Genomic DNA, 26,630 nt, shown 5'->3' with positions numbered 1-26,630 from the left:
GTTTTATGTAACTTTTAACCCAGCATGAATTTGAAGGCAATATTAAAATGTACGTCAATGCACCTTGAATCTAGTCATAAATAATAATACATTGCATGCACTAAAAAGTCATTGCAAGCCGTGCGGCGCAGCCGCTCCCTGCGTACGTACTCGTGCACATAGACTTGGCCGCGCTCACGCGAACCTGCGTAATTTGCGCGCAGCCTTCCTCAAGAGACACTTGGGAGAATTGTACCTTTCACGGACTAAAGATACATGTTCCGTTTTCAGGTGAGCAGTGTTTATATTACGTCTGGCAATTTCTGTAGACATTTTAGCTAGCGTTCCCACAAGACGAGTTGAAATGTGGCCAATACGGCAATTTTCTGGGAGATTTTGGGTTTTGTTTATCGACTCCGTTGATAAAATTCCTCCGTGCGGCCTACCAAGCACCAGGCTTTTCCTGGCATATTGTCCCCCGCCCATCATGGGCCTGCTGTGTGTCCAGTGAACTGAGTATGGTCATGGCTTTTAAGTGGCTATTATGTGGCTTTTCTTCCGTAAAAGTCAAACACTAAAGAATGGTGGAATTGTTTGAGTGAATGTGCCAAGTTCGATACTATCGACTTGGATACCGTGTGATGTAATTAGCTAGCTAGTTTGCGCAGCCTTTCCTGCTAACGTTAGCTAGCTTTTCTGTTAAGCTATCTTGGCTTGGAAACATTGTCTTGATAGGGGATAAGATGGCTAGATAAATGTCCATGTTTGACTGTACAGTAACAGGTTCAGAAGTATATTAGCTATGCCACTTCTTTGTAGTGGAAATACAAGTAAGTCGATTGGTAAAGATGACATGGATCACTCTGCCTGTGAAATGCTGAACTGTTTTTTCCCACATCTTCTAAACTAGCATTTTCATAGCTTTAGCGTCTAACTTTTTAGCAGTAACGTTACATCTTGGGTTGCCACCTTCTAAACTAGTGGCATCAATCAATCTTGTTGTGGATCTAACTAACGTTAGCTGGCAAAATTGACCTCCCCATCCACGTGGGTTCTCGAAATAGTCACAATAGTATTTCTACAGGGTTCTAATAATTCGCTATCAAATTGAGGGAAATCTGTAATATTGTGCTCAGAGCCATATCTGCGGATAAGGTCAGTCTCTGCTTGAGAAGCTTGCTAAGAAATTTGAATCTGACCAGAATATAACTATCTGAAATCCTATTTCTGACATTGTTTAAATAAAATATGTATCTTGACGAAAAACAACATACTTGACTTGTTTTTTAAATCTTTCCATTTCTTGATGATCTCACCACACCCTCTCCCTTCAACAACAGTCAATATCCCAATTATCTACATCTCTTGTTGCTTCTCATATTCTCTGTCATCCATCCATATTTCTCTCTCCTATCTCTCTCACCCGCCTTCCTCTCTCACCCGCCTTCCTCTCTCACCCACCTTCCTCTCTCTCTCCTGCCTTCCTTTCTCTCATGCCTAACTCCCTACTTCCTTTAATTTCTCTCTCCCTCCAGTCCCTTGATGAAGATTGTACCCTGGAGAAGGAGGAGGGGCTGGTAGAAGAAGAAGATGAGATTGACCAGTTTAATGACGACACCTTCGGAGATGGAGCCATCGGTGAGTCACAATTGCCCGTCAACCAACTAAAACATCCAAGACTATAATAACCTTGGGCCATTGGACGTCCTCTTTAGCCTTGTTAGGGAAATGCCCTCCGTCTAATCGCAAATACACCTCGCACACAATACAGTTTTGGAAACATGTGGAGAGTAACTTTCATATGAACAATAAAAACTTTTTCTAGTACAAAAGTTTAGCAAAGTTGCACCCCAGCTGTGTTTTAAATAACACCTGGTTCTGATCAGAAATATGGAATGGTCTAATGGAAATGTGAGCGCAAGGTGAGAGGATGTGTGGTAGCTCGGCGAGAGGCTGTTTTACTGCCGGGTGCAACTTTGCAAAACAGCGTAGAGTAATTGTAGCTTTTGTGTTTGAAAGATTATTTCTCGCTCGTACAAAAGTTAAGTTCCAACGGTTTCCAAAACCTGTTAGCGAGGATTATGTTAAAACAGAGCGTCAGGATTGTAGTTCACGTGGAGCATCTGAGAACCCAAGGGAGGGGGGGCTGTAAATCCCCATGAGTTCTCGAAAGCTATGTTTCTCCTAGGCTAAAGCTATGTTTGATAAACGAGCCCATAAAGAATAGGAAGTTCACGCTTTGTAAAGTTGTATGTTTTTGAAGGACTGTCTCCGACAACAACAAAAAATCCTAGTCGTCTGTTCCTTCGAACAATCAATAAAATCAACTATATGTAGGCTACTGAGTTTGTCTAATGCTTTGAGCACACTGTGGGCTGGGGGGGGTGACAGTTCCTGACCTTCTTCCTCCAGCTGCGGCTAGCCTAAGCAGATTCTGCTGTTCCGCTGCTAATAGGCTACACCAGGGGTCGGCAACCTTTTCCATTTGGGGGTTTCAATTTATCTTACCATTTCTACAGATCTGAGTGCCAGTTATGATTTTTATATATATTTAATTTATAATAGTCTTCATAACTCAGTCATTATCATGTGATTAATCAAAATTCTAAAAGTAACTTCTATTGCCATTGCTAACTATGTAAAAAATAGCCTAGATGAAGCCAACAAATAAAAACATTGCAGCCAGCAGGTAGAAAATATCCTGATCAAAATAAATCTCCTATAAATCACATTTGGCTACACATGGCCTGTCTCCAACGAACTTGAAACATTGTATTAACTTGGGTTGACCTGAAGCTGGCACTAGCAAACTTGCAACATTGAATAAAATATTCTGGACCCTCGGAGTTTCCTGCTCTGAACATACATGCATAAGGAATAAGAAGTAATCGGGTAGGCTTATTTTATGACGTTTCCACCGGATCAGAGCAGTCCATTTCTTTCCCCCTTTCATGCTGAGTGGTAATCGAAAGGGAGAGAGAGCTGGAAAGATTTTTCAAATGGGCTACGTTGGAGAACTATTGTCATTCTCAATGGATGTAAAAAAAGACTTTGTTTACTTGCTGTTTGATGTTCCACAGTGGTGGTGAGTTACGATAATCAGAAATGCTATCAGATCCCCAAATGGGCACATTTTATAGGCCTACATTTAGGCACAGACCAGGTAGCCTAGGCCTACTTCAATGTAGAACCGGGTACGTGTCCTTACTCAACATTGTCAGGAGCGCTACAAACAAACGACCAATGAATAAAACAACTTGTTCCTCACAAGTGTTGCCTAGGTTGTGCGGTCCGCAAACAACGTGAACGCTCCAACAGTGAGAACGGTAAAAGACTGTAGTAATAATAATATTGACTGGATTAACAGAAATTACTGTAACCAAACATAAACATTGTTGTTTAGAATGATGGTTACTAACGGTAAATGTACTACTGGTGGTACTGGTGTGCCATCCCCGCGACCTCCGCAATGGATTAGTCCACTGAGACAGGCGTGAATCAGACAGGTGTCCCATGCCATATTTTATTTAGTTTTTTGTTTTTTTAGACTGCTCAACCAAAAACATTTTGGTCGACTAACCGCCGGTTGACCAAACAATCGACCAGTTGAGTAAATGGAGTGAGCCCTACTGTTTTGAGACTGTCAGAATGCAAGGCATATGGTTAGCTTAGCTATGTATGTCTGTCTGTGTCTGTCGGTCGGTCGTTTGGTGGCATGAAAGACTAAGCCAACCACAAACTCTTCTCGTTCTGAATGACAAAGGCACAGAAGACGTTATCATTTACTGAAGCTCCAACGTGTTCTATTCTGCAGCAGAAGCAAACTCCTTTGTCGGCAACTCTTTCGCCCGCGCCCGTGTGTGTGTGATTGGCTGGGGAAGTAGGCCATATGAATTAGAGGTCGGCCGATTATGATTTTTCAACGCCGATACTGATTTATTGGAGGACCAAAAAAAGCCGATAGCGATTAATCGGTCGATTTATATTTAAAGAGAAGAAAAAAATATATATATATTTGTAATAATGACAATTACGACAATACTGAATGAACACTTATTTTAACTTAATATAATACATCAATAAAATCAATTTAGCCTCAAATAAATAATGAAACATGTTCAATTTGGTTTAAATAATGCAAAAACAAAGTGTTGGAGAAGAAAGTAAATGTGCATTGTGTGCCATGTAAAAGCTAACGTTTAAGTTCCTTGCTCAGAACATGAGAACATATGAAAGCTGGTGGTTCCTTTTAACATGAGACTTCACTATTCCAAGGTAAGATGTTTTAGGTTGTAGTTAATATAGTATTTATAGGACTATTTCGCTCTATACCATTTGTATTCCATATACCCTTTGACTATTGGATGTTCTTATAGGCACTTTAGTATTACCAGTGTAACAGTATAGCTTCCGTCCCTCTCCTCACTCCTATCTGGGCTCGAACCAGGAACACGTCGACAAGAGCCACCTTCGAAGCAGCGTTACCCATGCAGAGAAAGGGGAACAACTACTCCAAGTCTCAGAGCGAGTGACGTTTGAAACACTATTAGCGCGCACCCTGCTAACTAGCTATCCATTTCACATCGGTTACACCAGCCTAATCTCGGGAGTTGATAGGCTTGAAGTCATAAACAGCGCAATGCTTGAAGCATTGCGAAGAGCTGCTGGCAAAACGCACGAAAGTGCTGTTTGAATGAATGCTTACGAGCCTGCTGGTGCCCACCATCGCTCAGTCAGACTGCTCTATCAAATCATAGACTTAATTATAACATAAAAACACACAGAAATACGAGCCTTAGGTCATTAATATGGTCAAAACCGGAAACTATCATCTCGAAAACAAAATGTTTATTCTTTCAGTGAAATACGGAACCGTTCCGTATTTTATCTAACGGGCGGCATCCATAAGTCTAAATATTCCTGTTACATTGCACAACCTTCAATGTTATGTCATAATTACGTAAAATTCTGGCAAATTAGTTTGCAATGAGCCAGGCGGCCGAAACTGTTGCATATACCCTGTCTCTGCGTGCAATGAACGCAAGACAAGTGACACAATTTCACCTGGTTAATATTGCCTGCTAACCAGGATTTCTTTTAGCTAAATATGCAGGTTTAAAAATCTATACTTCTGTGTATTGATTTTTAGAAAGGCATTGATGTTTATGGTTAGGTACACGTTGGAGCAACGACAGTCCTTTTTCGCGAATGCGCACCGCATCGATTATATGCAACGCAGGACACGCTAGATCAACTAGTAATATCATCAACCATATGTAGTTATAACTAGTAATTGTGATTGATTGATTTATTGTTTTTTATAAGATAAGTTTAATGCTAGCTAGCAACTTACCTTGGCTTCTTACTGCATTCACGTAACAGGCAGGCTCTTCGTGAGGCAGGTGGTTAGAGCATCGGACTAGTTAACCGTAAGGTTGCAAGATTGAATCCCTGAGCTGACAAGGTAAAAATCTGTCGTTCTGCCCCTGAACAAGGCAGTTAACCCACCGTACCTAGGCCGTCATTGAAAATAAGGATGTGTTCTTAACTGACTTGCCTAGTTAAATAAAGGTGTAAAAAAAATGGGGGCAAAATCAGCATCCAAAAATACTGATTTCCGATTGTTGTGAAATCGGCCATTCCGATTAATCGGTCCACCTCTAATATGAATATTATTTCACACATTGATATCTCTTCATTGTCTATAAAGAAAATAATCTGAGCTGCATGCGATTGATCAAGTCAGAATATTGTGCGTAGTGTGTATATATAGTCTACCGAAATTGATTCACTTCTGCCCTAAAATAAACGTGTTCATATGGGCAGAATATCGTGTGAAATGTTTGGATGGTTAAAGGCCAACTTTTTTTTTTTTTTAGCAGACACTCTTTGTAACATAACTAGCTAGCCTATAGAAAGGGAAAGGTTGTGATTAGTGTGCGTAGAACAGCTGGCTGGGGAACTGGTTTAAACCTGCCTTTGGGCTTACTATAGCTAGGCTTCTATCCAGTTTCTACGTTGTTGACAGAATAAATCCTACTGGGTTGGACAGTTTACTTGAACAATCTAATCTGTAAACATGCTAATAACAAATAAACCTAGGCTACATGACAAATACATTTCAATAGCAAAAAACAAAGCTCTTGCAACCTTTTTTAATACCATTTTATTTCAATTTGCTCTAGAATCAAATGATCAATATAATAAAACTAGGCCTACAATATTATTTCCTTGAAACGTAGACTCAAACCGCATAAGTCTATACGTGGCATAGTAAGGCGCTGTGCAGATTGATTCATTTTCTGTTTTGACTATATTAGATAGTCTGGACAGCGGCTTACTCGGGCCAAATAGCTTGAGGGCCTTGAACATGCTGTTTGTCAGCAACATACTGGATGTCTCTCTATAGATTTGGAGGAGTGTTATTAGGCTACTAGTGATCGGAACCAATATGGAAAGTCTATCAATTGGCCGATAAGAAGCCCATGGAAACTTGAGGTGCTATCAGCGGGACAACGTTCTGACGGTGCGCTTAACGGTTGCTGGTTGTTTTCATGTGCTTCTGTGTGCCGCCTACTCCACTGTGTGCAATTGTGTAGGCTATTGCGCCACACCCAGCGGTATTTTCCTTTACATTATTCAGGACATTTAGAATGACAACGAATCAGTTTTCTAGTGGGCTTATAAACAAAATGATCTGGTAATCCGGTTATGAAATATCAAGATTAAGTTTTTGTCCTAGATTTATTCTTGTTAGAACCAATGTGTGTCTCCTTTGATGTCGATGAACAAATGGTGCGCAATCAAATTGTGCATGTGACTTGATTTAATTTGAATTATGTGATTAACCTGATGGTGAGAGCCCAGTAACAGATTGAATGTTGTAGTCCCCTTAAACATAGGTTATTGTTACTTTGTCTCTCAAATCACAATGTTTCCATTTCTATAGTCATGAGTATTTCTTTAAAAATTAAAACGTTGAAATGTCGGCCTTTAACCTAAAAAAAATTCTGCTTGAACTGTTGTATTTTCATAACTGATCAAAATATGGTATGTTGTAGCCTGTATATAATATTCTGGCCAAATGAACACTTAACTTAGGCCATATTGAGAACAGCTATATATGATTTCATGAAAAGCAGACACATTGTTTCAATTTTGAAAAAAATATTGGACTCGGGAACAGGCAATAGGCTACAGTTCGCTTAAGTTTCGCCGCCAAATAGGCCTACATGGAAATATGTGTACAAGGGTGTACGTGGCCTAGTACCTTCCACGAAAGCATCATTTACACTCTGCAACAAATATCCAAGCCTTTCGTGCATACAGTACATGCAGGATTTGTTGTAATTTAATTGAACCTTTATTTAACTAGGCAAGTCAGTTCAGAACAAATTCTTATTTACAATGACTGCCAAACCCACACGACGCTGGGCCAGGTGTGCGCTGCCCTCAGGGACTCCCAATCACGGCCCGGATGTGATACAGCCTGGATTCGAACCAGGGACTGTAGTGATGGCTCTTGCACTGAGATGCAGTGCCTTAGACCGCTGCGCCACTCGGGAGCCAAGGATATGCAAGTCTGTTTCTGCTTTAGCTAGCTTCAGTGCTGTGGTCATTGTAAAATCTCTGTTGTGACAAAGGAATTGCCTAAAGCAGAAACACACCTGCACCCAAGGCTGGATATAAATATTGTCCTTCATCTCATCGCTCACGTTACCATTCTCAGTTAAAATTCCCTGTTGTCAGTCAGTCTTTATTACCTGGATGACACCTGTAATAATGGAATAACTTATTACCTCCTACAGACGATGACTGGCAGGAGGAGCACAAGCGGCTCGCAGAGCTCGAAGAACGAAAGAACGACGGACTCGGAGGTTTAGGTCTAGGGGGACTAGGGATGAGGGGAATGGGAGGAGGAGACTCCTCCACCGTTCAACTCCCTCCTCCTGCCAGTCGCGTCCCCCACCCGTCATCCCTCCCCCCACCACATCACTCCCTCTCTTCGATGCCCCCTCTGGGCCTGGAGGAGATGGGGGGAGGTGACTTAGCCGAGTCCCTTGCCATGTTGATTCTTGGGGCAGACCCGGCCATCGCCAGCGTGGGTGGTCCAGCCGGGCCTGGTGACCGGTCCACTGGTCTCCCTCCTCCCCCTTCCATGCCCCAGCAGCACCACCACCACCCCTCCCAGCTCCCTTCCCACCACCAGCTGACCCTGTCGGGGCTGCCCCCGGGCCCACTGCATCCCTCCCTGCTTAGCTACCAGCAGCATCAGCACCTCCTACGCCGAGGGGGGGCCCCCATGCCACAGGTGAGACAATGTAGTATACTCTACTGTAGTAACGCTGCAGATCAATGTGTCTTGTGCAGTGGTTTTCTAACCTCTCCTGGGGACCCCCAGCCCTTCCATGTATTTGATCTATGCCAGAGTTAAGCACACCGGATTCAACTTGTCAACTAAATATCAAGGTCTTGACTAGGTGAATAAGGTGAGCTGGTTACATCATCATTTTGAAATGTCTGGGGGTCCCAAAGGAGAGGTTTGGGAACCACTGATCTAGTATTCTGTAGCTCTATATGCTGCAGAACTATGTTATAGGGTTTGGAGAAGGAAAGACGTGCTGGTTCAATGAAGGATGAATATTATGCATCGCTAGTGGAGCAGCGCCTTCTGAACCTTTCTCTTCCTCTGCCTCTCTCTTTCAGATGAACTCACACAATATCTGGGAGAACAACATGGGATTTGGGCCTGTGAGCGTCACCCCTGGACTAATCACTCAAATGGAGGTAAGACACCTGCCTGTTTTGTAACAGAGCTGTACTTCCTGAATTTGTCAAATAAGAACACTGCTTCTCGGTTGCAAACAGTTTAGCTACGTTGTGCCTTGCTGAATGTGGCCCTGTACTGTACATGAAAAACTATATAGCTGGCACATTTGCACTCTGAATGACTTAACAGGTTTGTTTTAAAGCAATTTTATTAATTATTGATTGTAGACTTCGATCTAAAAGTTAAATTCTCTTCTTTCCAGGACAGTCCACTTTTGTCCATCATCAAAGAGGTGGGGCTGCCCAATCGGCCTCCGCCAGTTATGAGCGAGGATGGGCGGGACTTGTCGGAAAGGGCCCCCCCGCCTCGCTCGTCCTCTCCCGTGATTGGAAGCCCACCAGTGAGGGCTGTGCCTATCGGGACTCCGCCCAAGCAGCCGATGAGTCATGCTATGAATCATCAGCAGCAGGTCAGTGAGAGAATTCTGCCCTTCCTCGTTTTAGTAATCATTATGGACTGTTATCTCATCTCTCTGTATGCAAAATACTCCCACTTATATATAAAATAGTTATTTGCCTTTCTCAATGTAGTTTTGTTTAACATGGCCTTATTCTGCAGAAGTAACTACTGTTATAGTGTTAGGACAGTAACCGAAAGGTTGCTGGATTGAATCCCTGAGCTGACAAGGTAAAAATGTCATTCTGCCCCTGAGCAAGGCAGTGTTCCCCGGGTGCCGAAGGGGGGTTGTGTTAAATGTGCAAGACACATTTCAGTTGAATGTATTCAGTTGTCCAACTGACTAGGTATTCCCCTTTCCCTTTCATAGTTATTAGACCAGTGGTCTCAAACTTCCTTTTCACGGGTCACATCTGGCCCCTGAGTCACACTATGGAGGCCCACGGACATGGAGTTTGAGACCACTGTATAATACTATTAGTGATTGGTTATCATCCTGTTTCTGCCTCTACTCTCATCCTATCTGTTGAAAGCCAGAGTTAACCCTCCATCTGTGTACAGTTATAGGCAAATTAGTTGTATTGAGTCCCTCTCCTGTGTGTGTTGCAGATCCACCACCCCACCACCGTTCATGTGCGAGCCCCGGTCCACCACCAACACCGCTACCCCCCTTCTTTCCCTGAGCGCATCTCCCCCAACACCCTCTTAAACATGGCTGTGAGTCCCCCTACCTCCCTCTCTCCTTAGACTAGCTCTCCGGTCCTCCCTTGCTTTATTTGGTGGGGCATGTGAAGTTCGGAGTGTAAAGTTTTATTTTGGTTGTCTGAACTGTTGTGGTGTTTTTGACCAATTGTTGAATGAGGGTTGACTTTTCATGGTCAGTTACTTCCGTGAGGGTGGATATATAAATAAATACAAAATATTAATTATTCCATAGCAGCTACCTTGGTTTTGGCTGAATAACTTGGCTCATGGATGGACTCTCTAGCTCACTCCAGATGCAGGTTCCTGGTCAGTGTTGGTTCTGAGTTGGATTCTCTCTCTGTCTGTGTTAGAACTCTCCTCTGTGTCGTCCTCCGTTCCCGGCCGGCGTGGGCCCCGTTCTGTCCCAGATCCAACGTGCGCAGATGCTCAACTCTCAGGTGAGACTCAACCAGTGGTGACCCGTCATTCAGGTCAGGTGGGGCAGAGTTTAGCGTGTTGTTTTGGCATTAATGTGTCGCATATCAGTTTGCAAACAATGTAAAAAAAAATATATATATATCATTGAGTTAATAAAGCTGCATACAAACATTGTCTCTTTTTTTCCTTTCTTGAGTAAGGCAACGCCAAAATGCTGGTGTTTCTGCCTAACTTAGTGCTTTCTGTTGTGGTGGGGCAGCCAGTGGAAAATATGGAGCGTAGGGGTTGGTAATGTTCTCTCGTTGCGCCGTGATTGGCTCAGTGTTCTGTCACTCATGGAGACACTATGTCACTACAAAATCTATGGGGACAGCTTGAAAATTCAAGCCCCTTGGGTGCTGCCATAGGTACTAGAGGTCGACCGATAATGATTTTTCAACGGCGATACCGATTATTGGAGGACCCAAAAAAGCCAATACCGGTTAATCAGACTTTCTTATTTAAATTTTTTTTTTAAATTTAAATAAAAAAAATTATTTTGTAATAATGACAATTACAACAATACTGAATGAACACTTATTTTAATCTTAATATAATACATCAATAAATCAATTTAGCCTCAAATAAATAATGTAACATGTTCAATTTGGTTTAAATAATGCAAAAACAAAGTGTTGGAGAATAAAGTAAAAGTGCAATATGTGCCATGTAAGAAAGCTAGCGTTTAAGTTCCTTGCTCAGAACATGAGAACATATGAAAGCTGGTGGTTCCTTTTAACATGAGACTTCAATATTCCAAGGTAAGATGTTTTAGGTTGTAGTTAATATAGTATTTATAGGACTATTTCGCTCTATACCATTTGTATTCCATATACCCTTTGTCTATTGGATGTTCTTATAGGCACTTTAGTATTGCCAGTGTAACATTACATTTACATTTAAGTCATTTAGCAGACGCTCTTATCCAGAGCGACTTACAAATTAACAGTATAGCTTCCGTCCCTCTCCTCGCTCCTATCTGGGCTCGAACCAGGAACACGTCGACAACAGCCACCTTTGAAGCAGCGTTACCCATGCAGAGCAAGGGGAACAACTACTCCAAGTCTCAGAGCGAGTGACGTTTGAAACGCTATTAGCGTGCACCCTGCTAACTAGCTAGCCATTTCACATTGGTTACACCAGCCTAATCTCGGGAGTTGATAGGCTTGAAGTCATAAACAGCGCAATGCTTGAATCACAGTGAAAAGCTGCTGGCAAAACGCACGAAAGTGCTGTTTGAATGAATGCTTACGAGCCTGCTGCTGCCTACCATCGCTCAGTCAGACTGCTCTATCAAATATCAAATCATAGACTTAATTATAACATAACACACAAAAATACGAGCCTTTGGTCTTTAATATGGTCGAATCCGGAAACTATCATTTCGAAAACAAAACGTTTATTATTATCGCATATAGCCTGACTCTGCATGCAATGAACGCAAGAGAATTGACACAATTTCACCTGGTTAATATTGCCTGCTAACCTGGATTTCTTTTAGCTAAATATGCTGGTTTAAAAAGATATACTTCTGTGTATTGGTTTTAAGAAAGGCATTGATGTTTATGGTTAGGTACACGTTGGAGCAACGACAGTCCTTTTTTCGCGAATGCACACCGCATCGATATATGCAACGCAGGACACGCTAGATAAACTAGTAATATCATCAACTAGTGATTGTTTTTTATAAGATAAGTTTAGTGCTAGCTAGCAACTTGGCTTCTTACTGCATTCACGTAACAGGCAGGCTCCTCGTGGAGTGCAATGAGAGGCAGGTGGTTAGAGCGTTGGACTAGTTAACTGTAAGGTTGCAAGATTGAATCCCCGAGCTGACAAGGTAAAAAAGCTGTCGTTCTGCCCCAAGGCAGTTAACCCACCGTTCCTAGGCCGTCATTGAAAATAAGAACGTGTTCTTAACTGACTTGCCTAGTTAAATAGAGGTGAAAAAATATATATATATATAAATATATATACATTTGGCCAAATCGGTGTCCAAAAATCCCGATTTCCGATTGTTATGAAAACTTGAAATCTCGACCTCTAATAGGTATATTAGAAGTGCCTATCCCAAGAAGGCTCAAGGTCATTGGCCACATAAAATGACGTCAAATCACTTTATATCTACCTTACCTTTGATTGGACTGATCATGTCAACATCATACTTTTGAAATCATAGCTATCAAGCTAGCAGTCATCATGAATCAAGTCGACAACCTGCTGGCAAATCCTTTTCAATCCTTGTCATATGAAGAGTAAATATAGATCAAATGTATCGGTGCTCATCGGCAACTGGACATAAAGATTACACAGCAAGTTGGAAATCGCAAAGCAATCACTAGCCTGCTATTCAGTGGAGTGGATGTGTGGTCCAAGTCTGGGTTGAAGGGTCTGTTTTCCAAGCTTCAAAGGACAATCAACATTGGCCATGCTGTCAATTCAACATGACTTCTGCCTCTTTTAAATCAACTGGAAATCTCAGGCTTCAGTGAGTTCAAGACAACTGGGAGCTCGGGAAAAAAATGAGTTCCCACTGGGCAAATACATTTTGAGCGGTCATCCAACTCGCAATTCCAAGTCGGGAACTCTGGCCTCTTTCTGGAGCTTGGCCTGAAGATCACTAACATCATGATTCAACCTGTTTTTTTCCCGAGTTCCCAGTTGTCTTGAAAGCACCATGAATCCAGAGAATGCCAGACTTTGATGACATAATTTGCCCACCAAGGACCACTGTGCCACCTTCCTGTTCAAGTGAGCACAACAAGGTGAGTCAAATGTATTGTATGCTGCTGCATAAATTATGCAATATGCCAGGAAGATATGCATGCTGTAGCTAAGAAAGTAATACTAAGTGTATGTTGTGTAGTACGCTGTTAGTAGCCCATGTGCTTCACCCTAATAATTTGGTCCCCTTTCCCCTCATAATTTAGCCTACTGTTCTGACTTGATGGTGCACATGTAGCCTGTAGCCTGTTTTTGAGAAATGCCATCATCGAATATTGTATGAGTTTTCATTGTCTGCTTATATGCCCCCTTTATTTATCCTACGGTTCTGACTTGGTGTACAGGGAGAACACTGTAAGGACGGCCCATGTTCTGAATTCTGTCGCAGTACATTTCAAAAGTGCTGAACAAATAGTTATATTGACTACGTCCGTAGTCGCTCGCTCATTCATTTCTTAATCGAAATGACGGATTGCCTCTTATTCGCTCGTCGCCCCTTTATGCCATTGTACATCTCAATTGTCAGTAGAAACCACATTTGTTTAAGCAAGTCAGCCAAATCAGCTAATGAGGCTGAAGGAACTGTTTCGCTGCCAGACAACGCTTTGCTGATAGCCAGGTGTAACAGTGGTAAGGTGTTGAGACAGCTTTATTTAGGCCCTAACAGTTTGTGGGTACTGTTTGTCACTGTTATAGTCCAATGAATATATTGTGTTGTGGCTTTGCTGGTATGCATCTAAAAAAATCTTTGCCCCACCAAGATTTACATGCTATGATTTGATTTAAACTCCACTTGACTAAACACTCACCTGTGTTCTCATCTGTACACCTGAATACACTCCCCTTGAGCCATCTCACTCAAAAATTAGCCTCCCCGGGGTTTATTCATTCATAAGTGCACACCGTAGCAAAAATTGTGGCAGCGGTAATTTGGTCCCTCCCCATTTCAGACCTTTTGCTTCCGTTATGATGCGTAGGGAATACACCCCATTCACACTCCCTATGAGCAAAAATGATTCACATGTACAACATATCTATGAACTTGTATACATACTGTTATGTAAAATGGGTGTTTGCATAAACACATGTGGGGGAACATTTTGTCTGAAGAGAGCCTTGAATTGAATTCTCCTCTCACTCTATTTTGGTTGGTGCAGGTGACTGTGACCACCTCAGACCAATTGGCAGTACGCCCAGAACATTGCTCTGGGAACCAAAAGGAGTATCTCAGTTTCAAGGTCCCCGTAAAGAGAAGAAGCCTTGTCAGTCACATGCAGGAACCAACGTTAATAATGAATAATGGAAATCATGCTTATATAACTTGTTTGTATATAAGGACTGAAAGGGAACACCTTTTCAGAGTTTTCATCAAGCTTGGACTTCTCCGGGCGTGATAATAAAGATTGATTCATTTACGTTGAGTTTGAGTACTTAGTGGTGAATTTCCACAACACACATTCAATGCCAGCCTCCCTTCCTTTCCTCTATCTATTTTTTTTCATTCCTTCTCTCGCTTTCTGCCCCTCTCAGGTTGCTGGCTTCCCCAGGGGCTGTCAGGGCCCCCCGTTGCTGCCTGGCGGCGGAGGCTTCAGGCCCTTCTTCGGCCAGCCCCCTCCCCACAGGATGGGTCCCCACCACAACCACATACCCTGTCCCATCATCCGACACAACACCACGCACCTGCACCCCCAGCACCGCCGCATGCTCACCCAGAGGATGCAGAGTAGAGGAGGGTATGTGGACTGAAGTGTGTGTGTGTGTGTGTGTGTGTGTAAATAATTTGAGTTGTCCCGGCATCCAAATGTCTCCTCCATATCCATCCACAGTACCGTTGCCATAAATTGCCTCACAAATTTCCTTGAATTGCAAATGCATTACATTCAACTTACCTGCAGCTGTGGAGCCTCTTTCTCACTTTGCCTCCCCTATCATCTCTCTCCCCAGTGAGCGTGGCGGGCGTGTGGGGGACTGGCGGAGCAGGGACCCCTACAGTAACTTGATGACCCAGAGGGAGAAGGAGTGGGTGGCCAAGATCCAGATGATGCAGCTGCAGAGCACTGATCCCTACCTGGATGACTACTACTACCAGGTTAGCAAAGCCAAGTCAATGGAAAAAGTCACGGTCCTGTTCATTCGGCACCAAACGGAACAAAATGGACTGAAATGGAATGAGTACTTGGTCCAATAAGTAACGCCCGTTTGTTTTCTGGTGCGAAATCTTTTTAAATGTTTTTTTATTCTGTGTGCCCTAATGAACATGAGCGAGTGTTGTATTCACCAGGCACCAATGGAAGAAAATGGGTTGAAACAGGGAATGACTACATAGACTTGGTCCAATTAACGCTCGTTGTCATTTTGTTGCAAAATGTTTTTCTACGGTGTTCCCTAATGAACACGACCCAGGTCAGTGCGGGGTTGTGTTCAGGGGGGTGTGAGGTTCTGAACAAGGCGGATAGAAATGTTAGTTATAAACCAGACACAACCTCTTGCAGAGATGCATGTCGGCTCTACACAGTCTGTTTCTATCAGATCGTTCCATCACCTTCTGTCCTACTGACCAACCTAGAATGGGATTAAATAAACATGTAATTTATGGAGCTGACACCAGTCCTTACATGGACAGTAGAGCATGTTGGTTCTACACATTGGTTCTACACATTGTATTTCTATCTGATCGCTACCAGCCTAGGTGGACCGATAAGGAGGGGGCATGTCATAAACGAGATCAGGATGTATGCCAGGGAAACCACTGTTCCAATCCTGTCATTCAGATCCTTTATTAGTTCCACTTGGCTGTCTACCTCAGTCTAATCCCTGTTCACCTGCTTCTGGAGACCGATAGGTCTCACTGGCCTTTGTTAGAGTTTCACCTTTTTAACTGAGTGTTAATAAATAGTTTTAGTATGGATTATCCTAATACATTTTTATTGGATTTCTATGATAAGGAAACTTTTTTTCAGTAGTTGTTCCTGGCGGATTAAATGCACAGATGTGTAAATAAATGGACGCCAATTTTGTGTTGGCCGGCAGAATTACTTTGAGAAGATGGAGAAGAGGCAGGAGAGAGACAGAGACGGCGTGAGGAAGGAGCACACCACCAAACTCATCACCCCCCAGGTGGCCAAGCTGGAACACACCTACAGACCAGGTAATGCATTAATCATTATTAGAAAACTAGGATGATACATGATCAATAACCTGGATCAAATAGTATATATTTGTTTCAGTTAAATGGCGTTTGGCACACTACCTGGTGTACCAAATGGGCAGGGTTAGCACTTTCGGGACTATTGCATTGGTTACTTTGCAGCGGGGAGGCTCAATCTAGTATTAGAAAGAAAACCAATACTATTTTAACCAAGGTCTAATTTTAAATGAATAATCATCACATCACCTTTGTGTGTTTTGAGGATGTATCTGTAACATACGTGTGTATCGCCCCCCCCCCCCCCCCCCACCACAGTGCAGTTTGCAGGCTCACTGGGTAAGCTGACTGTGTCCAGCGTCAACAACCCCAGGAAAATGATCGACACAGTGGTGACCAGTCGCACTGATGATGAGGTACTTGCTACACACCACAATCTCTCCAAACTCCTGTGTCTCATGAGTTCTGCCGTTCTATCTCCTGCTGTTTTGCCTCTGACGTATGTTCCCTGTTCCTTATCACGCTTTGTTCTTATTATATCGTTTTTGTCTCGCTACTCCAGATGATACTGTCAGTTGTTCCTGCGTTGATATGGAGACAGCCATAATAACTAGTGTTGTCCTATTGTAGTAGAGTGGTTCCCAATAATTTTTGGGTACTGTACCCCTAAAAAACTTGCCTAAAGTACCCCCTTATGCCCGTGCGGCCACTGTGATTCCAAGATTGGATGTAAAATAGACTAAATTAGGTAGAATATCAATATTAGTCTGTCATTTTAACTGCAAATGATTATGTATTAGTCTAATAATACTCTTACATTTTTTCCAGATAAATTATACAAATACAAAGATCCCATTTTATACACATACTCCCAATACATGTAACCTGTATTTATAGACTTGTGTATGACACATGAAGACTCTCCAGTCAATGAGAAAGTTTACGCTGTCTCTCACTCTTAAGCTTTGTCAGTCTTGGGGGGCCGTGTGGCAACGAGTCTGTTCTTGTATGTGGTCTTGATTAGGGTCATGGGTGAAAATCTCACTTCATATAAGCATGCAGAGTCAAAGGGCAGCAGTTCATTCTGTGTACATTTCCTTCACACCAGAACAGTCATGTCTCTGAGTACCTCATCTTCAGGCCACGGTCTGAGGACACATACAGAAGATTTTCCTGCAGTCTGGTAGGACTGTTGTTGGTACTGTCAGTCATGAAAGGATTACTCACCCAGTCAAGTTTAGCAGACTTGTTTTCAATGTCAGGGAAGTAGGAGTTGGACTCACTTAGTTTGGCTAAATGTGAGCTTACTATTTGCACCATAGGAGCTCTGTCAACATCACCTGTTAAAAATAAAAAAAAAAGTACGTGTCAAGCTGCTGGATACAGCTTCAAAACCCCATCTTCACCTTTCTCTCCCAGAGTTTGGTCTACTTTATGAATCCACACACTTTGTCATACGTCCTTAGAATGCGTGTGTCTTTGCCTTGCCGAGTTCGATGCAGGTTGTTCAGTTTGCTGAACACATCAGCAAGGCGGGGTACACAGTCTGTGCCCTCCAACACGGCCACAAGGGCTCAGACAGAAAATCACTTTGGCCCGCAGCTCAAAAAGCTTCTGTAGCGTTTTCCCGCGGGATAGCCAACGGACGTCGGTGTGAAGCAGTAAGCTGCTGGTACTCAGTCCCACTGTCACCGCGGAGCTTTCCTAACAGTCGGGGATTCATGGGACTGGACTGGATAAAGTGAATCACTTTCACTGCCTTTATTGGTAGTGAATGATAGCGATTCCATTCAACGTCCGGCTTGACTTTGTGGGCAATTAATCCTTTCACTTTCCCAGTCATTGATGCCGTGACATCCGTGCGCACACATGTTCACAGGGTTTCTGAGAAAAGCTGTCAATGTGAAACTCATCCTGTAGTTCTCCCCGTTAGCTTCTCACCGGACCGATGGTGCTCATTAATTTCCGAAATGTCTCTATCTTACAAACGCAAATCAACTGGGCTTCCCAACTTACGTTCGTCCGTTCATCTAACTGCAGCTCAAATGAACAGGAATTTAACTTTCCCACCACTTGATCAACAATATCAATGCCCATGTCATCGATTCTACAGCACACTGTTATCTGACAATGGTACTGTCTTCAGTGCATCAGCTGCTGTCTTATCGATCATAATTTCAGTGAGGATAACGGCAGCAGACAAAATGAACTCCTAGGCTATAGAGAATGGCTTTTTTGAGTTGGCCACAAGTAGCAACATGGCAGATGAAGCCTTTCCAATGCTTTGGTCGCTTTCTTTCATTTTTCTCGACTTCCCTTAAATTTTGACCGCTTTGGAAAACGTAAACTCTGGTCTTACCCACACAGGAAAGAGGCTTGGTACTGATGTGCTGTTGTAAATGGGCTGGTTTCAGGCTATTATTTGAGAGGACGTCGCTGCAGAGGTGACAGTAGGTGACACCGAGGAGGACATACTGTTCATGAAATTGACGCTTCTTTGACTTGTGAACTTTCTTTTTTCCACGGGTTTACTTGAGCTGGCGCTAGTGCTGCTACTGCTGATTGAAACAGTGCGTTTCAGCCATTGAGCCATAGCTAGTTTCTACTCAAAGCTAGCTGTTAGCTGAAATGGTGAGCCACTAGTGTGGAGCAGAGGGTCAACAGGCGGACCGAGGCCAGGGAGACCGAGCAATGCGCACCGAAGTTTAAAAAGTAGGCCTATAAAATAAACTAGAGATTCCACACAGTGACTTCAGTAAATGTTTTCCTGTCTATTAAGATTGAAATAACTTGAACATAAAAAATATATATATTCCTCTTATTTTATTTTACAAATTTTGTTACACGTACCCCCAGTTGGGAAACACTGCAGAAGTACATTATTCTACACCTCTAACCGCTCCCTCTGTCCCACACAGGAGAAGAGAGAGAAACAGGTGTGGAATAAGAGACGGCAGATCCTCTACACTGTGGAGAAGGTAAAGACACGGAACGGGAGAATGACCTGTCTCTACAGCGCTGTGGTTGTTTTGATGATGTTACCTTGATTTGAACTTCCTCTGCCTGTTATGAACCACCTGCAGTGCTCTCACTCTTAACATGTATTATATCTGTAGACACTCCATTATCTCTTTGTAACCATCTTGTGTTAGTATCTGCTAGCTAGTTACACAAGCAGGTACTATGTGCCTAAATGTTAGTGATGCCTATAAAATTATTGGGAGCGTATATAGTGTGCAACTATCTTTATATTTTTTTACACATGTGTAACCAGTTATTACTACCTATATTCTCTATGAAACGCTGCACTATTTGTCATGTTACCAGGTATCCCCCTAAAACAACGCGATCTCCCTCCCGCTCTCTCTTTTTCTCCATCAGATGTACAGTCTGCTGCTGGAGGTGCAGGACTTTGAGAAGCGCTTCATGCAGACGCCGGAGGAGCAGAGAGAGGCCCTGCTGGAGCAGCACAAAACCCACACACTGCAGCTCTACGCCTCCCTCAAGGAGAAGGAGTGGGACGACAGGTGAGACTGAGGGATGGGGTAGGTGAGGGGGGGGACGACAAGACCCACACTCTACAGCTCCCTCAAGGGGAAGGAGTGGGAAGACGAGATGAGCAAGGTCCAACGTTAACTTTTTTCTTTTGTCACTGGCCAAAAATATTTTGGCCCCAGACTTGGGATGGTAAAAATGCATTAAGGTCTTGCAGGGCCTAGAGGTTGGCATGCTTTCTCTCTATATTCAGCTAGTAATAGGCTACATATTGTTATTATGGTGTGAAAAGGCTGTGTAATACGATTTAGGAAATGTAAGTCGTTACATTGTATTAGTTGCAATAATTTTGTTTCTATAGTATGTCAGTTTGAGAATAAAAAATGTTACATTTCAAAATAGGACGTTACCCCTTTAAGACTAATGCATTCCAGAAAATAGATATCTATCTGGCTCAAGGTCAAAACGAATGCTAGGTGTGTTTTTTTTATGTGTAGCTTTCTTTTTGCAGTCTATCAGCAGCTGCCAGCAGTAGGTTCACTATTGAAGGTTTACTTTTGTAATTCACTTCCCTTAAATTAAATAAGCGCAGCGAGTGGACTGAAGAGCGCTTCTTTTTGCTCTGGACAGCCCGCATGTGCTGTGTGAATGCATCAACTCCTATTCTGCTCGAGCAGTTGTGACTTGCGGGAGTGTGGTGGTCCTTGAATGAACGGCCAATCATTTTACGTGTAGTTTTCGATAGTAAGACTGCGACAGAGCATGTAAATGATGAACTGGAACGCAGAAATGCGCTGAGAAGTTGACGAGATCCACTGGGCCGACACATTTTTACTGGCCCCGGGGCAGCGGGCCATCGTTAACGTCAGAGCCTGGGAGAGGAAGGATGGAGGGGAACGTGGCTCCCTGAATTCCAAATTGACCCGTAGCTGCTCCTCTAGAGACTTGTGTAGATCTGAAGGGTTATGTTAGGTGTAAGAAATATGGTGGAAACTAGTCTAAAGAAGGACAGTTTTACTGCTTCAATCAGCACAACAGTTTTCAGCTGTGCTAACATAATTGCAAAAGGGTTTTCTAATCATCAATTAGCCTTTTAAAATGATAAACTTGGATTAGCTAACACAACGTGCCATTGGAACACAGGAGTGGTGGTTGCTGATAATGGGCCTCTGTATGCCTATTTAGCTATTCCACTCAAAATTAGCCATTTCCAGCTACAATAGTCATTTACAACATTCACAATGTCTACACTGTATTTCTAATCAATTTGTTATTTTAATGGACAAGAAATGTGCTTTTCTTTCAAAAAAAATGACATTTTTAAGTGACCTCAAACTTTTGAACGGTAGTGTACATGATCGCCTAGGGTGAAGGGGCTAGGGAATGATTTGGAATTAGGGGGGAAGAGAGGGGGTGACATGACCCCCATACCCTGCATCTCTACCGCTCCCTCAGCGATCCAGCAGTCACTAATGTTCACTGTTAAGTTTCAGGTAGTCAACATTTTTTCCCTCTGGCACTATTTGGCGGAAACCCTAATTGTCCCGAAAAGCTTTGCTTCCCCCATCATTAATATTCACCACAGACTCACTCTCCTTCTCCTCCATCTGTCCCCCCCCCCCCATCCTGCAGAGTGAGTGACGAGCAGTGTCTGTTGATCATGTCGGTGCGTAAGGGAAAGCGCCTCATCTCCAGGCTCATCCCTTTCCTGCCTCCGCTGCAGGCTGCCACCGTTGTCATGGGGATTGCCCGGAACCTGACCGCCCTGGCCAAGAAAGACAAACAGGACCAGGTATAGATAGGTGCACACATACACACACACAGTGGGTTAGCGTCGGATCTTTATTGCAAAAATGTATTGTTCTCAATGAGATGCTCAAGCCCACACAGAGACAGACTCACCTACGTAGACGTATATAGTGGTCTATAATTGCTCATCCCATCTCCCCCAGGCGCTGTGCTGGTTGGTGGAGCCCGTTGCCGTGGTGATCTCTTCCCTATCTAGCGCCGCCCTCACAGACTTGCTGCAGGAGCTGCAAGGCAGCGAGGGTCAACTGTCCAAAGTGTTGCAAAATAAGGTACCTGCACTATGCAATCTGCCTGCTGTTAGAATGATGCAAAATAGTGCACCTATCTCTGTCCAGCAGTGCTGATAAATAAGGCCATGATGGCATGAAGTCAGGGCACTCACTTTCTGTCCCCATCTCTTTCCTTTTCTCCTCTCTCCATCATCCCAGTTTGGTGTGACGCTGCTTTACCTGATCCTGAGTGAAGGAGAGCGAATGCAAAGCTCCGACCTTAACTGTCAACTCATGGATGACAATCGATGGTGAGCACAGCCCTCCTTTTAGTAATTCAGAAACCTGTGTGTGTTTTTTGATATGCAAAATTTTAAATGGTTGTTAGATTTTACATTTATCAATATTAGCTAGTATTGTTCCATCAGAAAGCTAAAAACAAGGTACCAGTAATAGCTAACGATGCATGGTCAATGTCTCCACTTAGTGACAGGGTTTGGAAACACACACCGCAACTACAAACCTATACATATATATTTTTTTTATGGGCAAAACACAAAGGTTTGTTTATTGTGGTTGCAGTGTACTAACTCTCTCCACCTTGTCTGTGTCCTTTTGCTTCTCTCTCTCACAGGACAGAGTTGGTGTTCTCTGTGACCAGGGAGTTGCTCAACGTGCCCCCCTCGTCCCTGTCCCCTCCTCTCTTCACCCCTCCCAACCTGCTCTCTCTCTTCTCGCGCTACGTAGACCGACAGAGGCTGGAGCTGCTGCAGGAGAAGTTACAGTGAGTACAGTCTCACGTGTCCTTAGCCCACTTTCAATTCTCCCTGAAGTGTGCTGTTCCTCCCTCCCCATTCAATGATTTGAAAAGCATGGGGGGGGGGGGGGGGGTTAAAGAAGTTAACATGCACAATGCCTTGCCGCTTTTTGATTACACTGTGTTAAGGTGCTGATGGTTGTCAGTTTGCGTCCCAGTTGGAGGTGGAATTTCAACTCTGTCACACACACACTTCAGGAAGAATGAGGGCGGTAGTTAGCCTAGCGGATAAGAGCGTCTCCTAAACGACTAAAATGTAGAATGGGAGGAATTGGATTTAGGACACCACTTTCTTCTTTGACAACCTGATATTTACTTTTGTAACCCTATCTGTTCACTACTTTCACACAATAAACCCTCCTCCCTACTGTCTTTCTCAGGATCTCCGCATTGTCCAGGTAGAAGTGACTCCAGACATCAAGAAAACCCCAGTTGAAGTGTGTGCGTGCACTATTGTATGTGTGTGTGTGTGTGCAGAAGAGAGTAGGATGTCTACTGGGGTTGATGATGATTTTAATCCAGCAGAATCTCTTGTCAGTTTTTTCTTTGTCCATTAGGTGTGTATGGGGATGCGTGTGAGAGAGCTATGAACTGAGAGAAAATAAAATCAGCTTTTTTTTATTATCTTGTTAACGTTGATGCCTGTGATAAAACATCAAATTAAAAGTATTTCTATTGTATACAACTGTTTTGTGATGGTTTGTTTCACTCATCTCATTTGTGAAAGACTAGCAACCAACAAGGTGGAGCTGCCAGGGTCGTGGGTTCGATTCCCACAAAGGCCACATGAAAATGTATGCACTCTACTATAAATAGATTTGAATAGAAGGGAATGCCGAATTGCATATATTGTGTTAGTGTGTCACTTACACATGCATCGATGAGATTGTGTTGCAGGATTCCCAAAAATAGCAATACTGTTCCATCAGAGAAGCTGGAAATAAGATGTCTATAGACCACTTTCTGTGTTTGCAAACATTGCCACTAGGGTGACTACTACTGCAAGTTTGGTGCAGAAGACGGGAGTTCTCATAGAACTACTGCAACAACAAAAAACATGCATCTAACGTTACATGTTACTTATGAGTTCATTTCACACAACTTTTGGATTGTAATTGAATTTTAAGGCTTGTATGAATGTCCTGCAAATCAACTGCATTATACATAAACACGTCAACTTCAACAAGTAAAATGTCTCGGGCTAACTTTTGCTACAGACTATGTCAATGAGCGTTAGGGTTCTAGCTAACAACTGCTACATCCAAAATAATTTAGCAAAGATCACCACCAAATATAACCTTAGTGACTGTTAAAACGACATTGTAAGCCTATGAGAACTCAAACGTTATTTTGTTAAGAAGTAATAGAAACGTAATTATTGGCTACGTTGAATGGTCGCCGATGGCGATGGCTTTCTTTATGTAGCCAAGTCGCGCGCTTCTGTGTGTTGTGTACTGAAAAGGGGCCTATGTCAGCCCATAAAGACAAACAGTACATGGTCAATGTCTCCACCTAGGGCATGTTTGGGAAATGCCCAGATGAGCCCCACATCGAGAAACGTTCACCAGAGTGCCCCGAAAGTGATATTCCAATAAAATCCGGTAAAAGTAGACTGCTATTTATTATTGGCTCTATTACGTAATTACAGCTTGGAGGCCTTTCAAACTGGTAAATAAGAAACAAACCTTATGAATACAACGAATTAGTGTAAAATAATAAAATTTAGGCGAGGTATTCAAGGTGCCTGTGAGTGCAAAATTCTCAAAAAAAAGCCATGCTAGCTAATGAAATGTAGATTGTCCAGCAATATTTAGCAGGTAAAAATATCTAAAATAGCATCGCCCGAACAGGGACTTGAACCCTGGACCCTCAGATTAAAAGTCTGATGCTCTACCGACTGAGCTATCCGGGCTCTGGCTTCAGGAAGACACGTATGTTATTTCAACGATTTCTAAACTTCTGTTCCAACCTCGTCTCATGGGCAGCTGTTCATTTAGTTACAATGTCAGCTAGCGCCATATATTCGCTTGTTTCACTAAACAACATGTGATTCTTTCTCTATTGACAGTGCGAAAGAGCTGTCCCTTTCTGTTCAATTCACTGCAAAACTGTGTCTGTGGCAAGCTAAACTTAAAACTGTTTCAGATCTCGGCCAGCAGCCACCTGCAAATGTAATTTGTTACTCAATGTATACTTTAATCACTTACAATGCACTCGACAATTATTTTAATTTTTTTTGTGGAACTGAGTTGTTTATTGTATGTACACAAAAACAGCACTCGAAATCTACACTTGTCTTGCTTCACGTATGACGCGACCATTGTGACGTTAACACGTAAAAGCTATGCCAAAAGCATCGTTACTGTGCAAGGTTTTTCGGAACGCCGCAACGTTATATCAGCTAGCGCGTAGCCTATCAACAGGTGGCTCCGTGGCGCAATGGATAGCGCATTGGACTTCTAGTCAAGCACTTGAGGAGTGATTCAAAGGTTGTGGGTTCGAGTCCCACCGGAGTCGCATCTTTTGCCCACGAGATTCTTTACTGTAGCGTAACCAGTACGGTCTTTATACTCCTCAGGGCATATCAAACATATTTGTAATGTCTATACATTTCTCACGTCAAGTTTTTTACTTGATAAAACCATTTTTAATAGCATATATCTAAATAACATTGCAATAATAGTTAGTGTAGACTATTATAATCTAGGTAACAAATTACTTTGAAAGGTTTAAATTTGTTTGTCACGTCAATGTCCAAGGTAGACCTATTTCAATTCATGGGGATTAATGACGAACACTACTGAGTGGGGTGCATTTTTCCTTTAAGAACACTGCTTTAAACCTCCGTGAAAGGAGAGCACCACCCGGGTAAAGTGGACCCATAGTTTTAAAGAAAGTGATAAGCTAATATAGCCAGAAGGCTAATACATTATGAACAGTGTAAGCTAACATAACATTATAAAAAGTATAAATCCATACATAGGCAAGCATAAATTAGAACGTTAGCATTCCTGTTAGCATGCTATGTGGTTAATTACACTCGCATGCTAATATAAACAAGGCTATGGGAGCCGCCATCTTGGAATGATCACATGACAATAATAACAACTGGAAGCGGCAGCCGTGGCCATTTTAAGCCTATATGTTTCAATGGCAAGGGTGTCACCACATATATAACATATAACATATTTGATGTTACTAATTAGACAACAACCAAAGTAGGCCTACTTATTATAACTCAACCAAAAGTGTACAAAACAGGCGATGTAACATGGCATATTACTTACAGGTGAAATACTAACCAAGTTATACTGGCTAACAGTTAGGTATAGTTGGCTAGTGACAATGTAATAAAGGGATTGTTACATATTGGGAACAGGAATATACAATATGTAGGCGAATATAACTTGAAGTAATAAAGGCACTCTGGCTCCTCAAAGTCCACTTACATGGGCAGTGAAGTACAAACACTAAGGAGTCCAGAGGTTGTAGGACAAAAGGTGTCCACAGGTGGATGTCCTGGGATGGGAGAAGTCCTAAGGTGAAGGGCACAGCACAGATATACAGCATCTAGTGGTGGAGACAGGTCAATGTAGCCTAATCGATACAAACCAGATAATTGCCTGCAGCTGATTGGCTAAACATGTCTGGCATCAGATTAATAGTTGCCCAGCAACATGGCAACCAATCAGAGGTCAGTTGGCCAAGGTCAGGGAGATGAGAGAGTTCAATAGCCAGACATATTGGCACCAGAAGATGGAGGGTGTTTGAGTGGGCTGCAGAAACTTCTATGTTATAGTGGAGCCCGACCTGTGCTGTGAGAAGTTATTATATGTATATGCAGCGCATATGGAGGACATTGTTTAGCGTGATGTCATTTTATCAATGCTATATATATTCCATCCTATCTTTTAATATTGTGGGGTGGTTTTGTGCTCTATGGAACACTAGTCAGATTTAATAAGGTAATACAAATCTGTGGGAAGATCATTGGAGAAAGCCAGGAACTCCTCAGGGACATCTATAAAAAACAAGTAATGAAAAGGGGGGGGGGGGGAATATCCTTGG

At 42.8% G+C, this 26,630-nt stretch overlaps 1 protein-coding gene and 2 non-coding genes across 3 annotated transcripts; 2 read left to right on the top strand and 1 right to left on the bottom strand.

Annotated features, from left to right (window-relative positions):
• Positions 1-154: 154 nt before the first annotated feature.
• On the top strand, positions 155-23,247 carry LOC129855807 (protein PAT1 homolog 1-like). The gene is made up of 18 exons (XM_055923834.1): positions 155-270; positions 1,515-1,617; positions 7,788-8,290; positions 8,686-8,766; positions 9,012-9,218; positions 9,815-9,922; positions 10,261-10,347; positions 14,618-14,820; positions 15,032-15,176; positions 16,118-16,235; positions 16,551-16,648; positions 19,151-19,210; positions 19,614-19,759; positions 21,360-21,519; positions 21,680-21,805; positions 21,965-22,056; positions 22,380-22,529; positions 22,943-23,247. The coding sequence occupies exons 1-18, from the start codon at positions 256-258 to the stop codon at positions 22,962-22,964; spliced, it is 2,424 nt and encodes an 807-aa protein (XP_055779809.1). The 5' UTR covers positions 155-255; the 3' UTR covers positions 22,965-23,247.
• A 1,154-nt stretch (positions 23,248-24,401) lies between these two features.
• trnak-uuu (transfer RNA lysine (anticodon UUU)) lies at positions 24,402-24,474 on the bottom strand. The gene has a single exon. It is a non-coding gene; the product is annotated as a tRNA-Lys (tRNA).
• A 513-nt stretch (positions 24,475-24,987) lies between these two features.
• Positions 24,988-25,079, top strand: trnar-ucu (transfer RNA arginine (anticodon UCU)). The gene is given in 2 exon segments: positions 24,988-25,024; positions 25,044-25,079. It is a non-coding gene; the product is annotated as a tRNA-Arg (tRNA).
• Positions 25,080-26,630: the final 1,551 nt, after the last annotated feature.

Source organism: Salvelinus fontinalis, chromosome 5 (assembly GCF_029448725.1).
Source record: "Salvelinus fontinalis isolate EN_2023a chromosome 5, ASM2944872v1, whole genome shotgun sequence".
NCBI lineage: Eukaryota > Metazoa > Chordata > Actinopteri > Salmoniformes > Salmonidae > Salvelinus > Salvelinus fontinalis.
The sequence above is the reverse complement of the archived record's forward strand: the minus strand, read 5'-3'. Positions and strand labels throughout refer to the sequence as shown.